The sequence below is a fragment of the Oncorhynchus tshawytscha genome, linkage group LG13 (genome assembly GCF_018296145.1).
Source record: "Oncorhynchus tshawytscha isolate Ot180627B linkage group LG13, Otsh_v2.0, whole genome shotgun sequence".
Classification (NCBI taxonomy): domain Eukaryota; kingdom Metazoa; phylum Chordata; class Actinopteri; order Salmoniformes; family Salmonidae; genus Oncorhynchus; species Oncorhynchus tshawytscha.
Window position 1 is genome coordinate 11,153,106 of NC_056441.1, and position 18,226 is coordinate 11,171,331.

At 42.1% G+C, this 18,226-nt stretch overlaps 1 protein-coding gene across 1 annotated transcript; it reads left to right on the forward strand.

Moving 5' to 3' along the window:
- The first annotated feature begins 12,622 nt into the window (after positions 1-12,622).
- Positions 12,623-13,209, forward strand: LOC112265851 (60S ribosomal protein L23a-like). The gene is made up of 2 exons (XM_024443399.2): positions 12,623-12,859; positions 12,950-13,209. The coding sequence occupies exons 1-2, from the start codon at positions 12,641-12,643 to the stop codon at positions 13,124-13,126; spliced, it is 396 nt and encodes a 131-aa protein (XP_024299167.1). The 5' UTR covers positions 12,623-12,640; the 3' UTR covers positions 13,127-13,209.
- The last annotated feature ends 5,017 nt before the right edge of the window (positions 13,210-18,226 follow it).

Here is an 18,226-nt window from a genome sequence, read left to right on the forward strand (position 1 = left end):
ATCTCTTTCTCTGAGCAATTGTAGTAGTATAAAAATAATACCATTTTTTTAAAGGATTCAAAGTATTTTAATGATTTATTTTATACAGTAATTTTGTCTCATCTTTATCAAGGATGCTAATAATTTCCGACACCCCTGAAGCCTCTGTCTGCTTTTTGCTTTTTCGTACAGATTCTGACAGGAATAAACAGGCTTCTCTTTCTCAGCCTTGGCAAGACTTCTGTGTCTCTCTCCACCCACCCCTCCCTACACCCCCCGCTACAGGCATGCCTTTGAAACTTGAAAAGAAAAGCGGGAAAATAAAATCCTCAATGCACTCTTCTCCATGAGAAGGTAAGCTACGTTGAGGAGAGGAAGCGAAGACAAAACTCAAGCCCTTTAAATGGTTCTTGAAAGCTCTGTGGGAAAACGTTTTGTGGTCAAGGGAAAGGTGCTTTCCCACATCACTAAGTGGTTACGCCATTAACGGAGGTGAAGAAATATGATCAGGTTCAATACTGAAAGATCACTCAACATGTAAATATGTTCCTAAAAGATCATGCTTTGGCTACACGTGGTGTGATGTTTAAAAAAACACAACATCTCGTCTTTTAGAATTGACCTACATATGAAGGCTCATTTAGAATTTTACATACAGCCACAGAAAACATTTGGGAGCCGGAGGTTTTTGATTGGTGGAAGCAGATCAACCGTATCTCTTGGAAATGCTGTTTAACCAACTCAGATTTTACCCAGAGCTGGGGTCAATGCCAGTATTCCTACTCTTCCATATCCAATTCCTTTTCAAATTCAATATCCAACTCCCAACCCATATCCCACATTCCCTTTCACTCCACTCATGTATCAAACAGCAATTCCAATTGCTATGGGGAGGAAGAGGGAGAAAAGTCAATATTAAATCCATATATCACTTTTGCAAGAGCAGATGTAATTCCTGATGTTTGATGGTGATTGTTTTATTTCTCTAATATTATTCTTTGAAGGTTACATTCTCTCTGAACACATTACATTATAATTGATACGGTTGGCTGAACATCAACCCACAATGCTGTTGAACAGTTGAAAAAAAACATTTTCGATATGTCGATTCTCTCCACTGTTTATATATTTTTTTACCTTTATTTAACCAGGTAAGACACATTGAGGTTAAAAAACTATTTTGTAAGGTCGACCTGTCAAGAAGCCAAAACAGAGAAATTGCAGCCTGTACATAAAATATTACAGAAAAATACAAAATACACACAGAAGACAAAGTGTCAAAGTGCAGCTATCACAGTGTTGTTGATCAGTGTCTTAAAAACGCCAAGGACACTAACTCCCCTAACTTTAATATCTTTTGAAGCATGTTCCAGGGCATTATGGGAATATCTTGTTTCCACATCTCAGTTCTAGCCTTAGGAACAGACAAGGACAGCAGCGACTGTGAACAAAGACTGTATTGACTGTATTGAAACTGTATTGAGACTGATCTGCAGTGTTGTAAAAAGTACCCAAATGTCATAGTTGATTAAAAGTAAAGAGACCTTAATGGAAAATGACTCAAGTAAAACTGAAAGTAACCAAGTAAAATACGAAGCTCCTACCGTCTTATAGGCAGACACTCAAATAAGATGTACCCACTGTGACTATTAAAACCTATCCTAACCAGAAACTGTGGATGGATGGCGGCATTTGCGCAAAACTGAACGCGCGAACCACCACATTTAACCATGGAAAGAGGTCTGGGAATATGGCTGATAATAAACAGTGTATGTCAACGTCAACAAAACAAAGGAGATGATCGTGGACTTCCGGAAACAGCAGAGGGGAGCACCCCCCTATCCACATCGGAGGGACAACAGTGGAGAACGGTGGAAAGTTTTAAGTTCCTCGGCGTACACATCACAGACAAACTGAAATGGTCCACCCACACAGACAACGTGGTGAAGAAGGCGCACCAGCACCTCTTGAACCTCAGCAGGCTGAAGAAATTTGTCTTGTCACCCAAAACCCTGACAAACTTTTACAGATGCACAATCGAGAGCATCCTGTCGGGCTGTATCATAGCTTGGTACAGCAACTGCACCGCCCCCAACCGCAAGGCTCTGCAGAGGGTGGTGCGGTGTGCACAACGCATCACCGGGGGAAAACTACCTGCCCTCCATGACACCTACAGTACTCAATGTCACCGGAAGGCCAAAAAGATCATCAAGGACAACAACCACCCGAGCCACTGGTGCATCAAGTGCATCAAAGGTGGGACTGAGGGACTGAAAAACAGCTTCTATCTCAAGACCATCAGACTGCTAAACAGCAATCACTAACTCAGAGAGACTGCTGCCTACATTGAGACCCAATCACTAACTAATTTAATAAATGGATCACATGTCACTTTAAACAATGTCACTTTAAACAATGCCACTTTAATAAAGTTTACATTACTCATATCATATGTATATAATGTATTTTATATAATCTATTGCACCTTGCCTATGCCGCTTGGCCATCACTCATCCATATATTTATATACATTTATATTTATATATATATTCATTCCCCACTTTAGATTTGTGTATATTAGGAAGTTGTTGGGAAATTGTTAGATTACTTGTTAGATATTACTGTACTTTCGGAACTAGAAGCACAAGCATTTCGCTACACTCGCATTAACATCTGCTAACCATGTGTATGTGACCAATAAAATGTGATTTGATTTGATTTACTTGAGTAAAAGTCTAAAAGTATAAGTCTCAAAAGTAAATGTCATTTTTTAAATATGCTGAAGTATCAACAGTAAAAGTATAAATAATTTCAAATTCCTTATATTAAGCAAACCAGATGGCATCATCTTTTTTCCTATTTTTTTCAGATCGCCAGGGGCTCCAACACATCATTTACAAACAAACACGACCCGTAATTCACGGCAGGCGGGCCGGAGCCCCACATTTTTAGCAAAATTATTTTACAAATAAATGAAATATATATTTTTTGGGGGGGCTTGCCTGTTTTGCTTGTTATTTTGGCATTAATACCTGTCACATATCAGTTTGCAAACAATGTTTTAAAAAAAGGTATAAATATATATCAGTGAGTTAATAAAGCCGAAAACAAACATGGTCTCTCTTTTGTGTTCTTGAGTAAGGCATCTCCAAAATGCAGGTGTCTCAGCCTAGCTCAGTGCTTTCTGTGGTGGTGGGGCGAGCCAGCAGAAAATAGGAGCATTGCGTGTTGACTGGATCAGTGTTCTGCCACTCATGGAAACACTACGTCATCGCCAAGTTTAAGTCCTTAGTAAGGGTAGACATCCAAAATTTCAGCACTTTGGGTCCTGCCATAGAGTTATATTACAACTGCCCTTCCAAGAAGGCTCAAGGTCATTGGCCACAGATAAAATGACGTCAAATCCCGTTATATGTACAGTAGCTTTGATTGGACTGATCATGTCAACATTTTGCTTCCAAAGTCTTAGCTAGCAGTCATCATCATGAATCAAGTCGACAATCTACTGGCAAATCCTTTTTGATCCTTGTCAGATGAAGAGAAACAATGAAGAGAAATTATAGATAAAACGTATTGGTGCTCTTTGCCATTAGCCATAAAGATTACACAAGTCGAAAATCACAAATTCAACAATGAGTCGTTTGGAAGTAATCCGTGGCTAGCTGCAAGCACTACAAAGCAACCAGTAGCCTGCTATTCAATGGAGTAGCTGTGTGTTGTTTTTCAGAGTTCCCACCACAAATCCAGAGAATGCCAGACTTTGATGACAAAGTTTGATGATACCTTCATGTTAAAGTGAGCACATCACAAGCCAAGGTGAGTCCTAAAATGTAATGTATGCTGCTGCATAAATGAGGGAGATAATGTAGCTAAGAATTGAATACTAAGTGTAAGTTGTGTAGTGAGCTGTTAGTAGCCCATGTGCCTCGCCCTAATAATTTGGTCTATTTTCACCTCTTATTTTCACCTAACGTGACTGTTCTGACTCGGTGGTGCTGCACATGTAGCCTATAACCTGTTTTTGAGAAATGTCATCATCTAATATTGTAGAGGTGTTATTGTCTGCTTTATATACCCCCTTTATTTATCCTACAGTTCAGACTTGGAGTACAGGGAAAATACTGTAAGAGCAGCCCATCTTCTACATTCTGTCTCTGTACATTTCAAAAGTGCTAAACACATAGTTATATTGACTACATCCGTCTTACTGTAGGTCGATCGTTAATGTCTTAATCGGAATTACGGAATGCCTCTTATCCGGTCATCTTTCCCTTATGCCATAGTTTGTACATCTCAATTGTCAGTAGAAACCACATTTGTTTAAGCAAGTCAGCCATATCAGCTATGTTTTAATGCAGTAAACGAGGCTAAATTAATTGTTTCGCTGCCAGACAAGGCTCCGCTGATAGCCAGGTGCAGCGGTGGTACAGTAAGGATTCACTCCATTGAGCTGGATAGAAAGCTCTGCTGTTGGGACAGCTTTATGTAGGCCCTAACAGATTGTGGGTACTGCTTTTCGCCGTTATAGCGCAATTAATGTATTGTTTAGTGTTGTGTTGTATAGTGTCTTTGCTGGCATGCATCTAAAACATTTTTGTGATTGTTTGCCCCACCAAGATTTACATGCTGAAGTCTACTACTGCAAACAAAGCATGTGTTTAGTGTTCCCACCAGATCAGAGGCAGTAGGGATGACCAGGGATGTTCTCTGCTTAGTGAGCCCACCAGATCAGAGGCTGCAGGGATGACCAGGGATGTTCTCTGCTTAGTGAGCCCACCAGATCAGAGGCAGTAGGGATGACCAGGGATGTTCTCTGCTTAGTGTTCCCACCAGATCACAGGCTGTAGGGATGACCAGGGATGTTCTCTGCTTAGTGAGCCCACCAGATCACAGGCTGTAGGGATGACCAGGGATGTTCTCTGCTTAGTGAGCCCACCAGATCAGAGGCAGTAGGGATGACCAGGGATGTTCTCTGCTTAGTGAGCCCACCAGATCAGAGGCAGTAGGGATGACCAGGGATGTTCTCTGCTTAATGAGCCCAACAGATCAGACACTGTAGGGATGACCAGGGATGTTCTCTGCTTAGTGAGTCCTTCAGATCACAGGCTGTAGGGATGACCAGGGAGGTTCTCTGCTTAGTGAGCCCACCAGATCAGAGGCAGTAAGGATGACCAGGGATGTTCTCTGCTTAGTGAGTCCTCCAGATCACAGGCTGTAGGGATGACCAGGGATGTGTGTCAATTATACAATTGTATTGTCCTGCTAAACATTCAAACTGCAATGAGTACTTTTGAGTGTCAGGGAAAACGTATGGAGTAAAAAGTAAATAATCATCTTTAGGAATGTAGTGAAGTAAAAGTAAAAGTCAAAAATATAAACAGTCAAGTAAAGTACAGATACACCAAAAAACAACTTAACAACTTATTTTTACTTAAGTACTTTACACACCTGCTGTTCTGGTCAGTAAGGCACAGAGATACAAAGGGATTTGTCTAATCAATGCTTTGGACACAACAGTGTACCAGAGCTTTAGTCTCCTGGTGGAGAGAGAGGTCCATAGCACCAGAGCATACCCACAGTGACGGGTCAGTGATCTACCATTTGTAATACATCTTAAAGCACCATGTGTCCAGAGTCTTTAAGGTACTTGCTGAGGCCTGCATATAGACAACATCACCATAATCAAGCACTGATAACTGACTAACATTGAAAAGCAAGATTTGTTCCTAAAATAGAAACCCAAATCTCATTTCAACGTCAGTTTCTTGGTCAAGTTTGTATTTTGTGTTTATTATGGATCCCCATTAGCTCTTCTTGGGGTCCGTCAAAATGAAGGCAGTTATACCATTTTAAAAACAGTACAATCATTACAGAAGTCACAACACACATATCTGCAATGCAGAAATCCATGTGTACGTGTGTGTATAGTGCGTATGTTATCATGTGTGTATGCATGTGTCTGTGCCTATGTTTGTGTTACTTCACTGTCCCTGCTGTTCCATAAGGGTGTATTTTTACCTGCTTTTTAAATCTGATTCTACTGCTTGCATCAGTTACCTGATATGGAGGAGAGTTCCATGTAGTCATGGCTCTATGAAGTACTGTGCACCTCCCATAGTCTGTTCTGGACTTGGGGACTGTGAAGAGACCTCTGGTGTTATGTCTTGTGGGGTTTGCATGGGTGTCCGAGCTGTATGCTAGTATTTTTAACAGACAGCTCGGTACCTTGAGCATGTCAACACCTCTTACAAAAACAAGTAACAATGAAGTCAATCTCTCTTCCACTTTGAGCCATGAGAGATTGACATGCATGTCATTAATGTTAGCTCGCCGTGTACTTTTAAGTGCCAGTCGTACTGCCCTGTTCTGAGCCAACTGCAATTTTCCCAAGTCCCTCATTGTGGCACCTGACCACACTACTGAACAGCAGTCCAGGTGCGACAAAACTAGGGGCTGTAGGACCTGCCTTTTTGATTGGGTTGTTAAGAAGGCAGAGCAGCGCTTTATTATGGACAGACTTCTGCCCATCTTAGCTACTGTCGTTTCAATATGTTTTGACCATGACAGTTTACTGTCCAGCGTTACTCCAAGCAGTTTAGTCACCTCAACTTGCTCAATTTCCACATTATTCATTATGAGACGTAGTTGAAGTTTAGGGTTTAAAGAATGATTTGTCCCAAATACAATGCTTTTAGTTTTAGACATATTTAGTACTAATTTATTCCTTGCCACCCATTCTTGCCAGCCATAACATACGTTTTTCCTGCAGCAGACTATGATCGATAATGTCAAAAGCTGCACCGAAGTCTAACAAGACAGCCCCCACAATAATTTTATCATCAATTTCTCTCAGCCAGTCATCAGTCATTTGTGGAAGTGCTGTGCTTGTTGAGTGTCCTTCCCTTAATTGAGTCCTGCTGAACGTCTGTTGTCAATTTGTTTGCTGTGAAAGAGCATTGTATCTGGTCCAACAAATGTTTTTCTCCAGAAGTTTACTAAGGGTTGGTACCAGACTGATTGGTCGGCTATTTGAGCCAGTAAAGGGGGCTTTACTATTCGTGGGTAGCAGAATAACTTTAGCTTCCCTCCAAGCCTGAGGTCACACACTTTCTAGTAGGCTTAAATTGAAGATAAGTTATCAATGTACTGTTTAAATTTCAGCTTTTCATCTTACCAAATCCCAAGATACTTATAGGAGGTGACCATATCAATTTGCTGGCCTTTTATAGTTAAAATCGGTTTACTTTCAGGAGGCGAAAACCCTACATTTTGTTTTCCTTACATTAAGCACAAGTTTCAATTCGAAAATATGACTTTTAATAACATCGAAAGTCAACTGTAAGATTTGCAGATTCAACAGTCTTCCCAATATCATTTAAATACAGTGCAGAAAGGATCAGACCTAAAATTGAGCCCTGGGGAACTCCATCAATCAATCAATCAATCAAATGTATTTATAAAGCTCTTCTTACATCAATAGATGTCAAAGCTCCATACAGAAACCCAGCCTAAAACCCCAAACAGCAAGCAATGCAGATGTAGAAGCACGGTGGCTAGGAAAAACTCCCTAGAAAGGCAGGAACCTAGGAAGAAACCTAGAGAGGAAACAGATTCTGAGGGGTGGCCAGTCCTCTCTGGCTGTGCAAGGTGGAGATAGAGTACATGGCCATTAAGGAAGTTGAGGGCAGAGCGATTGAATTGTTTTGGTCTATCCTGATGATGGAGTAAGAGTTAGGAGCGCAGATCAAGTCCTTTTGTAAGCCTTCGAAACACAGATTCCATACCCTCCTGTGCTACACACTGTGTTCTGTCAGAAAGGTAATTTTGGAACCAATCCAATGCATCAACACTTAAACCAACCTTTTTAATTCTATACAACAGCAGGGCATGGTAAAAAGTATCGAAGGCCTTTGATAAATCAATTAAAAAGTGAAACACAGGGATTTTTCTTGTCCTGAGCATCTAGAATATTACATTCAACCTTGGTCTTGGCTTGGCTCTAAAACCGGACTGGAATTGAAATAAAACTGTGTTATTGTAAAGAAAGTCTTTCAACTGTGAGTTCACCAGGTTTTTCAAAACTTTTGCCAGTGCAGACCGTTTAGATATGGGAGGATAGTTATCCAACGGGGACGGAGCTCCACCGTTATGTAAAGGCGTGAAATAAGCTGCTTTCCAGACTTTTTGGAATGGTATTACAAGCCAATGAAATATTTAATATATGAGTGAGAGGGGCAGCAATGATCTCAGAACCAATTTAAAAAAAATAAGGGTTCAATTAATCTGGGACAGCCACTTTCTTAATATCAACAGACTTGAGTGCCTTTACAACTTCTGAAAGTTAAATCTCGGTAAAATGAAATAATGAACAATAGGCCGACATGCAGCGGTTTCATTCACAGCCTCATGTGAGATGTTAGGAGGGTGTTCATTATCAAATAAATGCCCAGTTTTAGCAAAATGCTCATTAAACATGTCAAGCAGTTTATTCTTGTTCGTCACATCCATTGAATTTGAGGGAAATTTCAACAGAAGACCAGAGGAGTTCGTCTTAGCATTCATGGATTTCATATTTTTCCAGAATTTCATCTGGTTATTGAGTTTGATCTTGGTAGATTCGTAATAGTACCTAGATTTGCATTTCCATATTAACAAGGTGCACTTATTTTTCAGTGCCCTGAACGGCAAGCAGTACCGGAGCACCAAGTCTAGGTCCAAGAGGCTTCTAAACAGCTTCTACCCCCAAGCAGTACCGGAGCACCAAGTCTAGGTCCAAGAGGCTTCTAAACAGCTTCTACCCCCAAGCTATAAGACTCCTGAACATCTAATCAAATGGCTACCCAGACGATTTACATTTCCCCACCCTCTTTTATGCTGCTGCTACTCTCTGTTATAATCTATGTATGTACCCCCTGTATATAGCCTCCACGTTGACTCTGTACATGTACCCCCTGTATATAGCCTCCACATTGACTCTGTACCGGTACCCCCTGTATATAGCCTCCACATTGACTCTGTACCGGTACCCCCTGTATATAGCCTCCACATTGACTCTGTACATGTACCCCTGTATATAGCCTCCACATTGACTCTGTACCGGTACCCCCTGTATATAGCCTCCACATTGACTCTGTACCGGTACCCCCTGTATATAGCCTCCACATTGACTCTGTACTGGTACCTCCTGTATATAGCCTCCACATTGACTCTGTACCGGTACCCCTGTATATAGCCTCCACATTGACTCTGTACCGGTACCCCCTGTATATAGCCTACACATTGACTCTGTACCGGTACCCCCTGTATATAGCCTCCACATTGACTCTGTACCGGTACCCCCTGTATATAGCCTCCACATTGACTCTGTACCGGTACACCCTGTATATAGCCTCCACATTGACTCTGTACCGGTACCCCTGTATATAGCCTCCACATTGACTCTGTATCGTAATACCCTGTATATAGCCTCCACATTGACTCTGTACCGTAACACCCTGTATATAGCCTCCACATTGACTCTGTACCGTAACACCCTGTATATAGCCTCCACATTGACTCTGTACCGTAACACCCTGTATATAGCCTCCACATTGACTCTGTACCGTAACACCCTGTATATAGCCTCCACATTGACTCTGTACCGTAACACCCTGTATATAGCCTCCACATTGACTCTGTACCGTAACACCCTGTATATAGCCTCCACATTGACTCTGTACCGTAACACCCTGTATATAGCCTCCACATTGACTCTGTACCGGTACCCCCTGTATATAGCCTCCACATTGACTCTGTACCGGTACCCCCTGTATATAGCCTCCACATTGACTCTGTACCGGTACACCCTGTATATAGCCTCCACATTGACTCTGTACCGGTACCCCCTGTATATAGCCTCCACATTGACTCTGTATCGTAATACCCTGTATATAGCCTCCACATTGACTCTGTACCGTAACACCCTGTATATAGCCTCCACATTGACTCTGTACCGTAACACCCTGTATATAGCCTCCACATTGACTCTGTACCGTAACACCCTGTATATAGCCTCCACATTGACTCTGTACCGTAACACCCTGTATATAGCCTCCACATTGACTCTGTACCGTAACACCCTGTATATAGCCTCCACATTGACTCTGTACCGTAACACCCTGTATATAGCCTCCACATTGACTCTGTACCGTAACACCCTGTATATAGCCTCCACATTGACTCTGTACCGTAACACCCTGTATATAGCCTCCACATTGACTCTGTACCGTAACACCCTGTATATAGCCTTCACATTGACTCTGTACCGTAACACCCTGTATATAGCCTCCACATTGACTCTGTACCGTAACACCCTGTATATAGCCTCCACATTGACTCTGTACCGTAACACCCTGTATATAGCCTCCACATTGACTCTGTACCGTAACACCCTGTATATAGTCTCCACATTGACTCTGTACCGTAACACCCTGTATATAGTCTCCACATTGACTCTGTACCGTAACACCCTGTATATAGCCTCCACATTGACTCTGTACCGTAACACCCGGTATATAGCCTCCACATTGACTCTGTACCGTAACACCCTGTATATAGCCTCCACATTGACTCTGTACCGTAACACCCTGTATATAGCCTCCACATTGACTCTGTACCGTAACACCCTGTATATAGTCTCCACATTGTAATTTTACCGCTGCTCTTTAATGATTTTTTTATACTTTTATTTCAATTTTTTTTAAGGTATTTTTCTTAAAACTGCATTGTTGATTAAGGGCTTGCAAGAAAACATTTCACTGTAAGGTCTACACCTGTTGTATTCGGCGCATGTGACAAATACAACTCAGCCTGGGAATTACCCTTTCTGACTTTGGCCCATTGTGTATTTTGTTTATGGATCAAATCAGATAATTCCCCTGTAAACCAGGGATTGTCTCTACATTTTACCCGGTACTTTTTGAGAGGGGCGTGTTTATCACAGATAGTATAAAACATGGAATGAAAATAGGAGAATGCCTCTTTGATGTCTGGATTAAGTGCACTCCTATCCCAGTTGCATGCAGAAAGTTCATGCAGGAATGTTTGAATATGAACCGAGGCACATTGTAGTTTTTAGTGTCTCTAATGCAACTGCAAAATGATCACATAAATCATTAGGGAAAATACCAACGCCCAAGTATTTATGCGGATTGTTAGTTAGAATAACATCAATAAGTGTTGATTTAGAGATGTCTTTTGGATTGAGTCATGTGACTGTATTTATAATTTGAATAAAATGTAGTGTATTGCACAGTTCTCTTATGTCCTCAGAGACATAGCCAGTCCCACATGAGGACCATTTCCTTTTCCCCACAACCATAAATCAGTTCAGCCTGAGAATCCATGGTTTCTACTTTGCAGATAGAGGTCTACAACATCCTAAATTCACAGCTTTCGATAACTGCAGTTTTAATGCTAAAAACTCAAACTGGTTTTGGTTTAGATAAAGACCTTAGTTCAGTAACCACATATCTGTCTTTAATATGGATGGCTATACCTCCACCTTACTTCATTGGTCACATCGATAAACATTAATACCACCCAAGCCTATAGACTTATTTAGAACAGATTTCTTAAGCCAGGTCTCGGACAGAACTAAGACATTTGGGTCAGCAGTGTGAACGCAGACTTTTATCATGTCCATTTTCCGCATCAGACTCCTCACATTCATTTGCATCAGTCCCAAGTCTGATCTAGTTTTAAAATCATTTGGAGTCAGAAGTTCATCCATAGCCAATAGTATACTGAAAAAGTAATTTTTCTGTGTCTTATACACTAAGTTCTTTCCCTTGGCTGTCTGGTGAAACAAGCATCGCTAGGAAAGGACACAACAGGTGACAGTAATATAGGAAAGGAGACAAGGAAAAAGGAAACACTCAAGGGGATTGGGACACAACTCTTGTGTCATCTCTGACAGGATTGCCCAGAAGTGAGACTGCATGGCCCTCTGTTCACCCTGAGTGACAGGAAGCCCCAGAAGTCAGACTGCATGGCCCTCTGTTCACCCTGAGTGACAGGAAGCCCCAGAAGTCAGACTGCATGGCCCTCTGTTCACCCTGAGTGACAGGAAGCCCCAGAAGTCAGACTGCATGACCCTCTGTTCACCCTGAGTGGAGAAAAGAAGAAGGGCTCATAGAAGCAGAGCTCTCTATTCTACCCCACTTTGATTTGATTAACCCTCTGATTGATTAAAAACTTGGCAGCCCAATCATTGAAAATCTGGCAACCAACGACAAACAAATCTGAAACCAAAAACTCACTTTCATCCAGAGGCTTTTTCTCAGTGTTCCGATGGAATTCTGTCATGCCTTGTATGAATACCTGTATCCAAGTTCTATGGAAAAACACATGTTGGATTAGCTTCCTGCCTGTGCGGTCCATCCACATTGAAAGGAAGTTGTTCGTAATGCCCCGTTGGAATACAACTTTCTTTATTAGGATCCTTCAAGTTAGCAATTAGAATCACATATGGTACATTAACAGGAGGCTTCAGAAACATGTGTTTGGTCTTAGATATTGTCTTCATCTGTAAACAACTGCTGTTCCTTACTAGAGGAGACCCATCCTGCATTACACCATCCAAACATGTTGTCTTCCTGCTTCCTTCTTCGCCTTCGGTGCCATGATGAGAAAGGCTGTCCCTGCCAAGACTGAGGCCAAGGTAAAGGCCCTGAAGGCCAAAAAGGCTGTTCTGAAGGGAGTCCACAGCCAGAGGAAGAAGAAGATAAGAACCTCCCCAACCTTTCGCCGCCCCAAAACCCTGCGCCTCCGCAGACAACCCAAGTACCCCCGGAAGAGTGCCCCTCGCAGGAATAAGTTGGACCACTATGCCATCATTAAGGCCGTCATTGAAAATAAGAATTTGTTCTTAACTGACTTGCCTAGTAAAATAAAGGTAAAAAAAAAAAAATTTTTTTTTTTTTTTTTTAAATTCCCTCTGACGACAGAGTCGGCAATGAAGAAGATGGAGGACAACAACACCCTCGTCTTCATCGTAGACGTCAAGGCCAACAAGCACCAGATCAAACACGCCATCAAGAAGCTCTACAACATTGATGTGGCCAAGGTCAACACACTCATCAGGCCTGACGGTGAGAAGAAGGCATAAGTGTGTCTGGCTCCAGATTACGATGCATTGGATGTCGCCAACAAGATTGGCATAATCTAAATGGCTGCTGGGGAGATGTACAGAGGAATAAATGTTTATAAAAAAAATGTATGTTGTCTTCCTACATGTCTTCCTGCGTGTCTTCCTGCATGTCTTCCTGCATTACACCATCCACACATGTTGTCTTCCTGCATGTCTTCCTGCATTACACCATCCACACATGCTGTCTTCCTACATGTCTTCCTGCGTGTCTTCCTGCATGTTTCCTGCATTACACCATCCACACATGTTGTCTTCCTGCATGTCTTCCTGCATTACACCATCCACACATGTTGTCTTCCTGCATGTCTTCCTGCATTACACCATATACACATGTTGTCTTCCTGCATGTCTTCCTGCATTAAACCATCTACAGAGGTTGTCTTCCTGCATGTCTTCCTGTATGTCTTCCTGCATGTCTTCCTGCATGTCTTCCTGCATTACACCATCTACACATGTTGTCTTCCTGCATGTCTTCCTACATGTCTTCCTGCATGTCTTCCTGCATTACACCATCTACACATGTTGTCTTCCTGCATGTCTTCCTACATGTCTTCCTGCATGGGCTCTCCCTGAAGAAATGTCCCAAATTAGGGATAATCAGATCCTGCGTTAGTGTGGTTTGATCTTCATTTCACCTCAATTAAAGAGTCATTTTGGGTCTTTGCTGCTGATAAGAGAATGAGAAAACACTGAGTTGTCTCATTTCCCTGTCGCTCTCTCTCTCTCTCTCTCTGTGTGCGTGTGTGTGTGTGTGCTGCAGCTCTGTACCAAAACATGGCTATTTACTAACATAACTAACACACCCATTGTAACTGCTGTTGTTAATACAGTAAAGGTCCCATTATGTTTTGGACACTTTTGTGTGTGCGTGTGTGTGCGCGTGTGTGTGCCTGTGTATGTGTGTGTGTGTGTGTGTGTGTGTGTGTGTGTGTGTGTGTGTGTGTGTGTGTGTGTGTGTGTGTGTGTGTGTGTGTGTGTGAGGCTAACCCTGGATCAGAGGATGATTATAATAGACACTTCCAGCTGAGACTGCATGGAGAATACAAGAGCTCTGGTGTTATTTACCACAGATAGAAATTAAACCTTCAGATTTAATGTTCTAAATATGTACCTGCAACTACACAGACAGCCCAATTCTAATTTTTGGGGGGACTAATTGGTATTTTGACCAATTAGATCAGCCCTGAAAAAGATCCAATATGAAAAAATCTGATGTGATTGGTCAAGAGACCAATTAGTGGGAAAAAGATCAGAGTAGACGCAGCCCTTGTTAGAAGCAATGACCTATCATTATTGTCCTTTATACCATTGATGATGAAGGAAATCATGTAATTGTTTCTTTGTCATCATTGACGATCATTTGTCATGCTTAGCCACTCATACAATTACCAGTTGACGTGTAGTTGACATGTAGATTAGTTTGCCGGATGTTATGTTATGTTCTTTGACCCCTAAAGTATGACTAAGGAGAAGTGATCGTTTTTCGACTAGTCGGTTTTTGTTTTTTCATATGTCTTTCAGTCTGATTGACACTGTTGTCCTTTATGTTTAGTGTCTGACACATTTCCCCTGAGTCATCATACAAATCACATCAGAGGAGCATGACAGAAGACTGAAAAGGTTAAAGGTCATGTCAGTAGTTCAGGATTAAAATGTGATAGTGATAACATCATAACTTTTAAAAGACCATATTTTTTTACAGAAATTAATTTACCTGGGGTCCTCCCACCAAACACACGCACGCACGCACGGACACACGCGCGCACACACACACACACACACACACACACACACACACACATACACACACACACACACACACATACACACACACACTACTTCTATGTTTATCCACACGCAATACTAATGAGGAACAGAAGAGACTCACTCACTCAAGATTAAATGAATATATGCAGGTACCGGTAGAGTGATCTTTTGACAAAGTAATCTCAGGCACCAGAATGGATGAAATCAGTTCCCCCCCACTTTACACTTCTTTCTGAAGTGTAAAGTATCTTTACTATTATTAGTCTACTAAATATTTGTATATTCAATCGCCTTAGTAATGCCACTACCAAAGTCTTCATTCAATGTTAATATACGCCATCCATCAAACCCACGGCAAATTAAATACCTTTGGACCATCAACGGGAGTAACAGCGCCCTCTTTCAAGGTTCAATCATATATGTGAAACTACATGATCCAGCAAGAAAGCACAACAGAACATAAGCCCGTGGCTTTTGACTTGAAAGAACACATTTTGATTGTGTGTGTGTGTTGTGTGTGTGTGTGTGTGTGTGTGTGTGTGTGTGTGTGTGTGTGTGTGTGTGTGTGTGTGTGTGTTTGTGGACATGCACAATGAATTACTGCACTCCAAATGGTTGTCTACTGTATATAGGTCATCAACACACACACACACACACACACACACACACACACACACACACACACACACACACACACACACACACACACACACACACACACACACACACACACACACACACACACAGTCACAGTCAAAGCCAGGCCTAATTGCCCAACATCAGCGCTCAACCTCACTAATGTTCTTGTGGCTGAATGGAAGCAAGTCCCCGCATAATATACCAACATGCATGATTTTGGAATGAGATATTCGATGAGCAGGTGTCCACATATTTTTTGGTCATATCAATGTCTTTCTACAGTGGAGGTTTCATAATAACTATGCTCTATGTCTGATGACATGCACATACGAGCTGAACCCATTATATGAAACATTCTCATATCAAATCAGATCTCATATTTCATATTTACCACATCTTAGATTCCCAGGGAACACATTGTTATTGTGATCGCTGGAAGAAAAAAAAGACACGTTATAATTCCCTAGTTACTCTTTGATGTATAATATTCCTCAGCTACATTGTTCAGCCGAGTTCCTTAACAATCAGATCAAAGGCAGACGACAGACAGACTTACAGCATAACCGATCCCACTCATCGCACGCACACACGCACACACACACACACACACACACACACACACACACACACACACACACACACACACACACACACACACACACACACACACACACACACACACACACAGATGGCTCCTTGTCGCTCCTCTTCCCCCCGCCTCCCCATTAAATATTAAGCCTTTTTACTGCAAACACAAGCAGGAGTAGAAAACACAACTGTCACAAAAAAAATTACACTTTAAATGTCTACATTTGACCTTTCAACCCAAGAGCATGGACATGCAGCAGGCTACAAAAGCACACGCTACAACATGTGTGTGACTAGGATAGGAAGAGATCCAATGACCTCTATGTGATCTGACACAACAAGCTGCTAGTATTCCTGTTTCCATTGTACTTAGCACTCCCACTGTATACCCTTTAATTACATTTTTAAACATTGGTTTCTGAACACCTTTATCCAATTAAGGTCAAAAAAACTATTTTTTCAAGAGACCTGGTTTATTGTTAATCTACACTAATTAACGACCACATAATGAACAAGGGTAATGGTTGTAATACTGAGGTCCTAGATCTTGACCTCTGACCTCTATGTATTCTCACCCTGTCCTGATGGTCCTATTTCATTAAGGTCAACGCAGCCAAGTGAAAAACAGAAATAATTTGTTTGTTGAAATGTACCCTATTAGGGCTCTGGGGGGGGTCATGAAATTTTGTCAGTCTGTGATTGTCATGTAAATAACTGCCAGTCCTACTTTAATTGACCGTTAATTACGGTTTTCCACAATTGTTTACATACGTTTGCTGAATCTTTGGCCCATTTTCCCAAAACTCTAAACACAACGCACAACGCAAAACTCTACAAATCTCTAGCAAAAGCAAACACTGCATTCAAAACTGTTTTCTCTTTTCAAAATGTTTTTTTTTGCATCAAAAAACTCTAAACACAAATAGACAAAAACACCTGCAAAATGTAAGAAAGACATTAGGCTGCATCCTGCCTCCTATTTCGGTCTGGCCACAGCACCTCATCTACATCACAAGCCATGTTCTCCCTGGCTAAACAGCACCTCATCTACATCACAAGCCATGTTCTCCCTGGCTCAGCAGCACCTCATCTACATCACAAGCCATGTTCTCCCTGGCTAAACAGCACCTCATCTACATCACAAGCCATGTTCTCCCTGGCTCAGCAGCACCTCATCTACATCACAAGCCATGTTCTCCCTGGCTAAACAGCACCTCATCTACATCACAAGCCATGTTCTCCCTGGCTAAACAGCACCTCATCTACATCACAAGCCATGTTCTCCCTGGCTAAACAGCACCTCATCTACATCACAAGCCATGTTCTCCCTGGCTAAACAGCACCTCATCTACATCACAAGCCATGTTCTCCCTGGCTAAACAGCACCTCATCTACATCACAAGCCATGTTCTCCCTGGCTCAACAGCACCTCATCTACATCACAAGCCATGTTCTCCCTGGCTCAACAGCACCTCATCTACATCACGAGCCATGTTCTCCCTGGCTAAACAGCAGGAAAATAATCTTCTGGAGTGACGGATCCAGCCGCCGAAAGCCCCCACATCAACGTCACCACATCCATCCTCCATTGCCTGGAGAAGAGGCGTGTGTGCGAGGGGATGGCGGTCATACACCTTCCATCGCCATGCCGAAAATAACTCTTCAATTGGGTTTAGGAATGGGGAATATGGTGGGAGGTATAGAACAATACATTGTGGGTGATCGATGAACCAGTTGCGGACCAGAGCAGCCCGGTAGGAACTCACGTTGTCCCTGATGACAACATACCTGGTCTGCTCTGGTCCACCCCTCTGCTCGGCTGGAATGAGGATGCCATGTAGTGTGTCCAGGAATACAATGAGAAGGGCGGTGTTGTAGCGACCATGGTTGGCATGGTGATGGAGGACGCCTTGCTGGCTGGTGATATTCCCTTCTCGCTGTCCAGGGACATTTACAATGGCATGGTGGCCAGTAATGGTCCGTCCCCGTCTTTTGGCTAGGTTGAAGGCAGCCTCAACAATGTTACAGTTTTTTCCAACTGCTTACACACAAAATCTTTTCATG

What these genes read in the sequence shown, in the direction of transcription:
- LOC112265851 (XM_024443399.2), top strand. Translation starts at nt 12,641, where the DNA reads ATGATGAGAAAGGCTGTCCCTGCCAAGACTGAGGCCAAGGTAAAGGCC. An exon ending in ACCACTATGCCATCATTAAG is followed by an intron (nt 12,860 to 12,949) that starts GCCGTCATTGAA and finishes TTTTTTTTTAAA; the next exon opens with TTCCCTCTGACGACAGAGTC.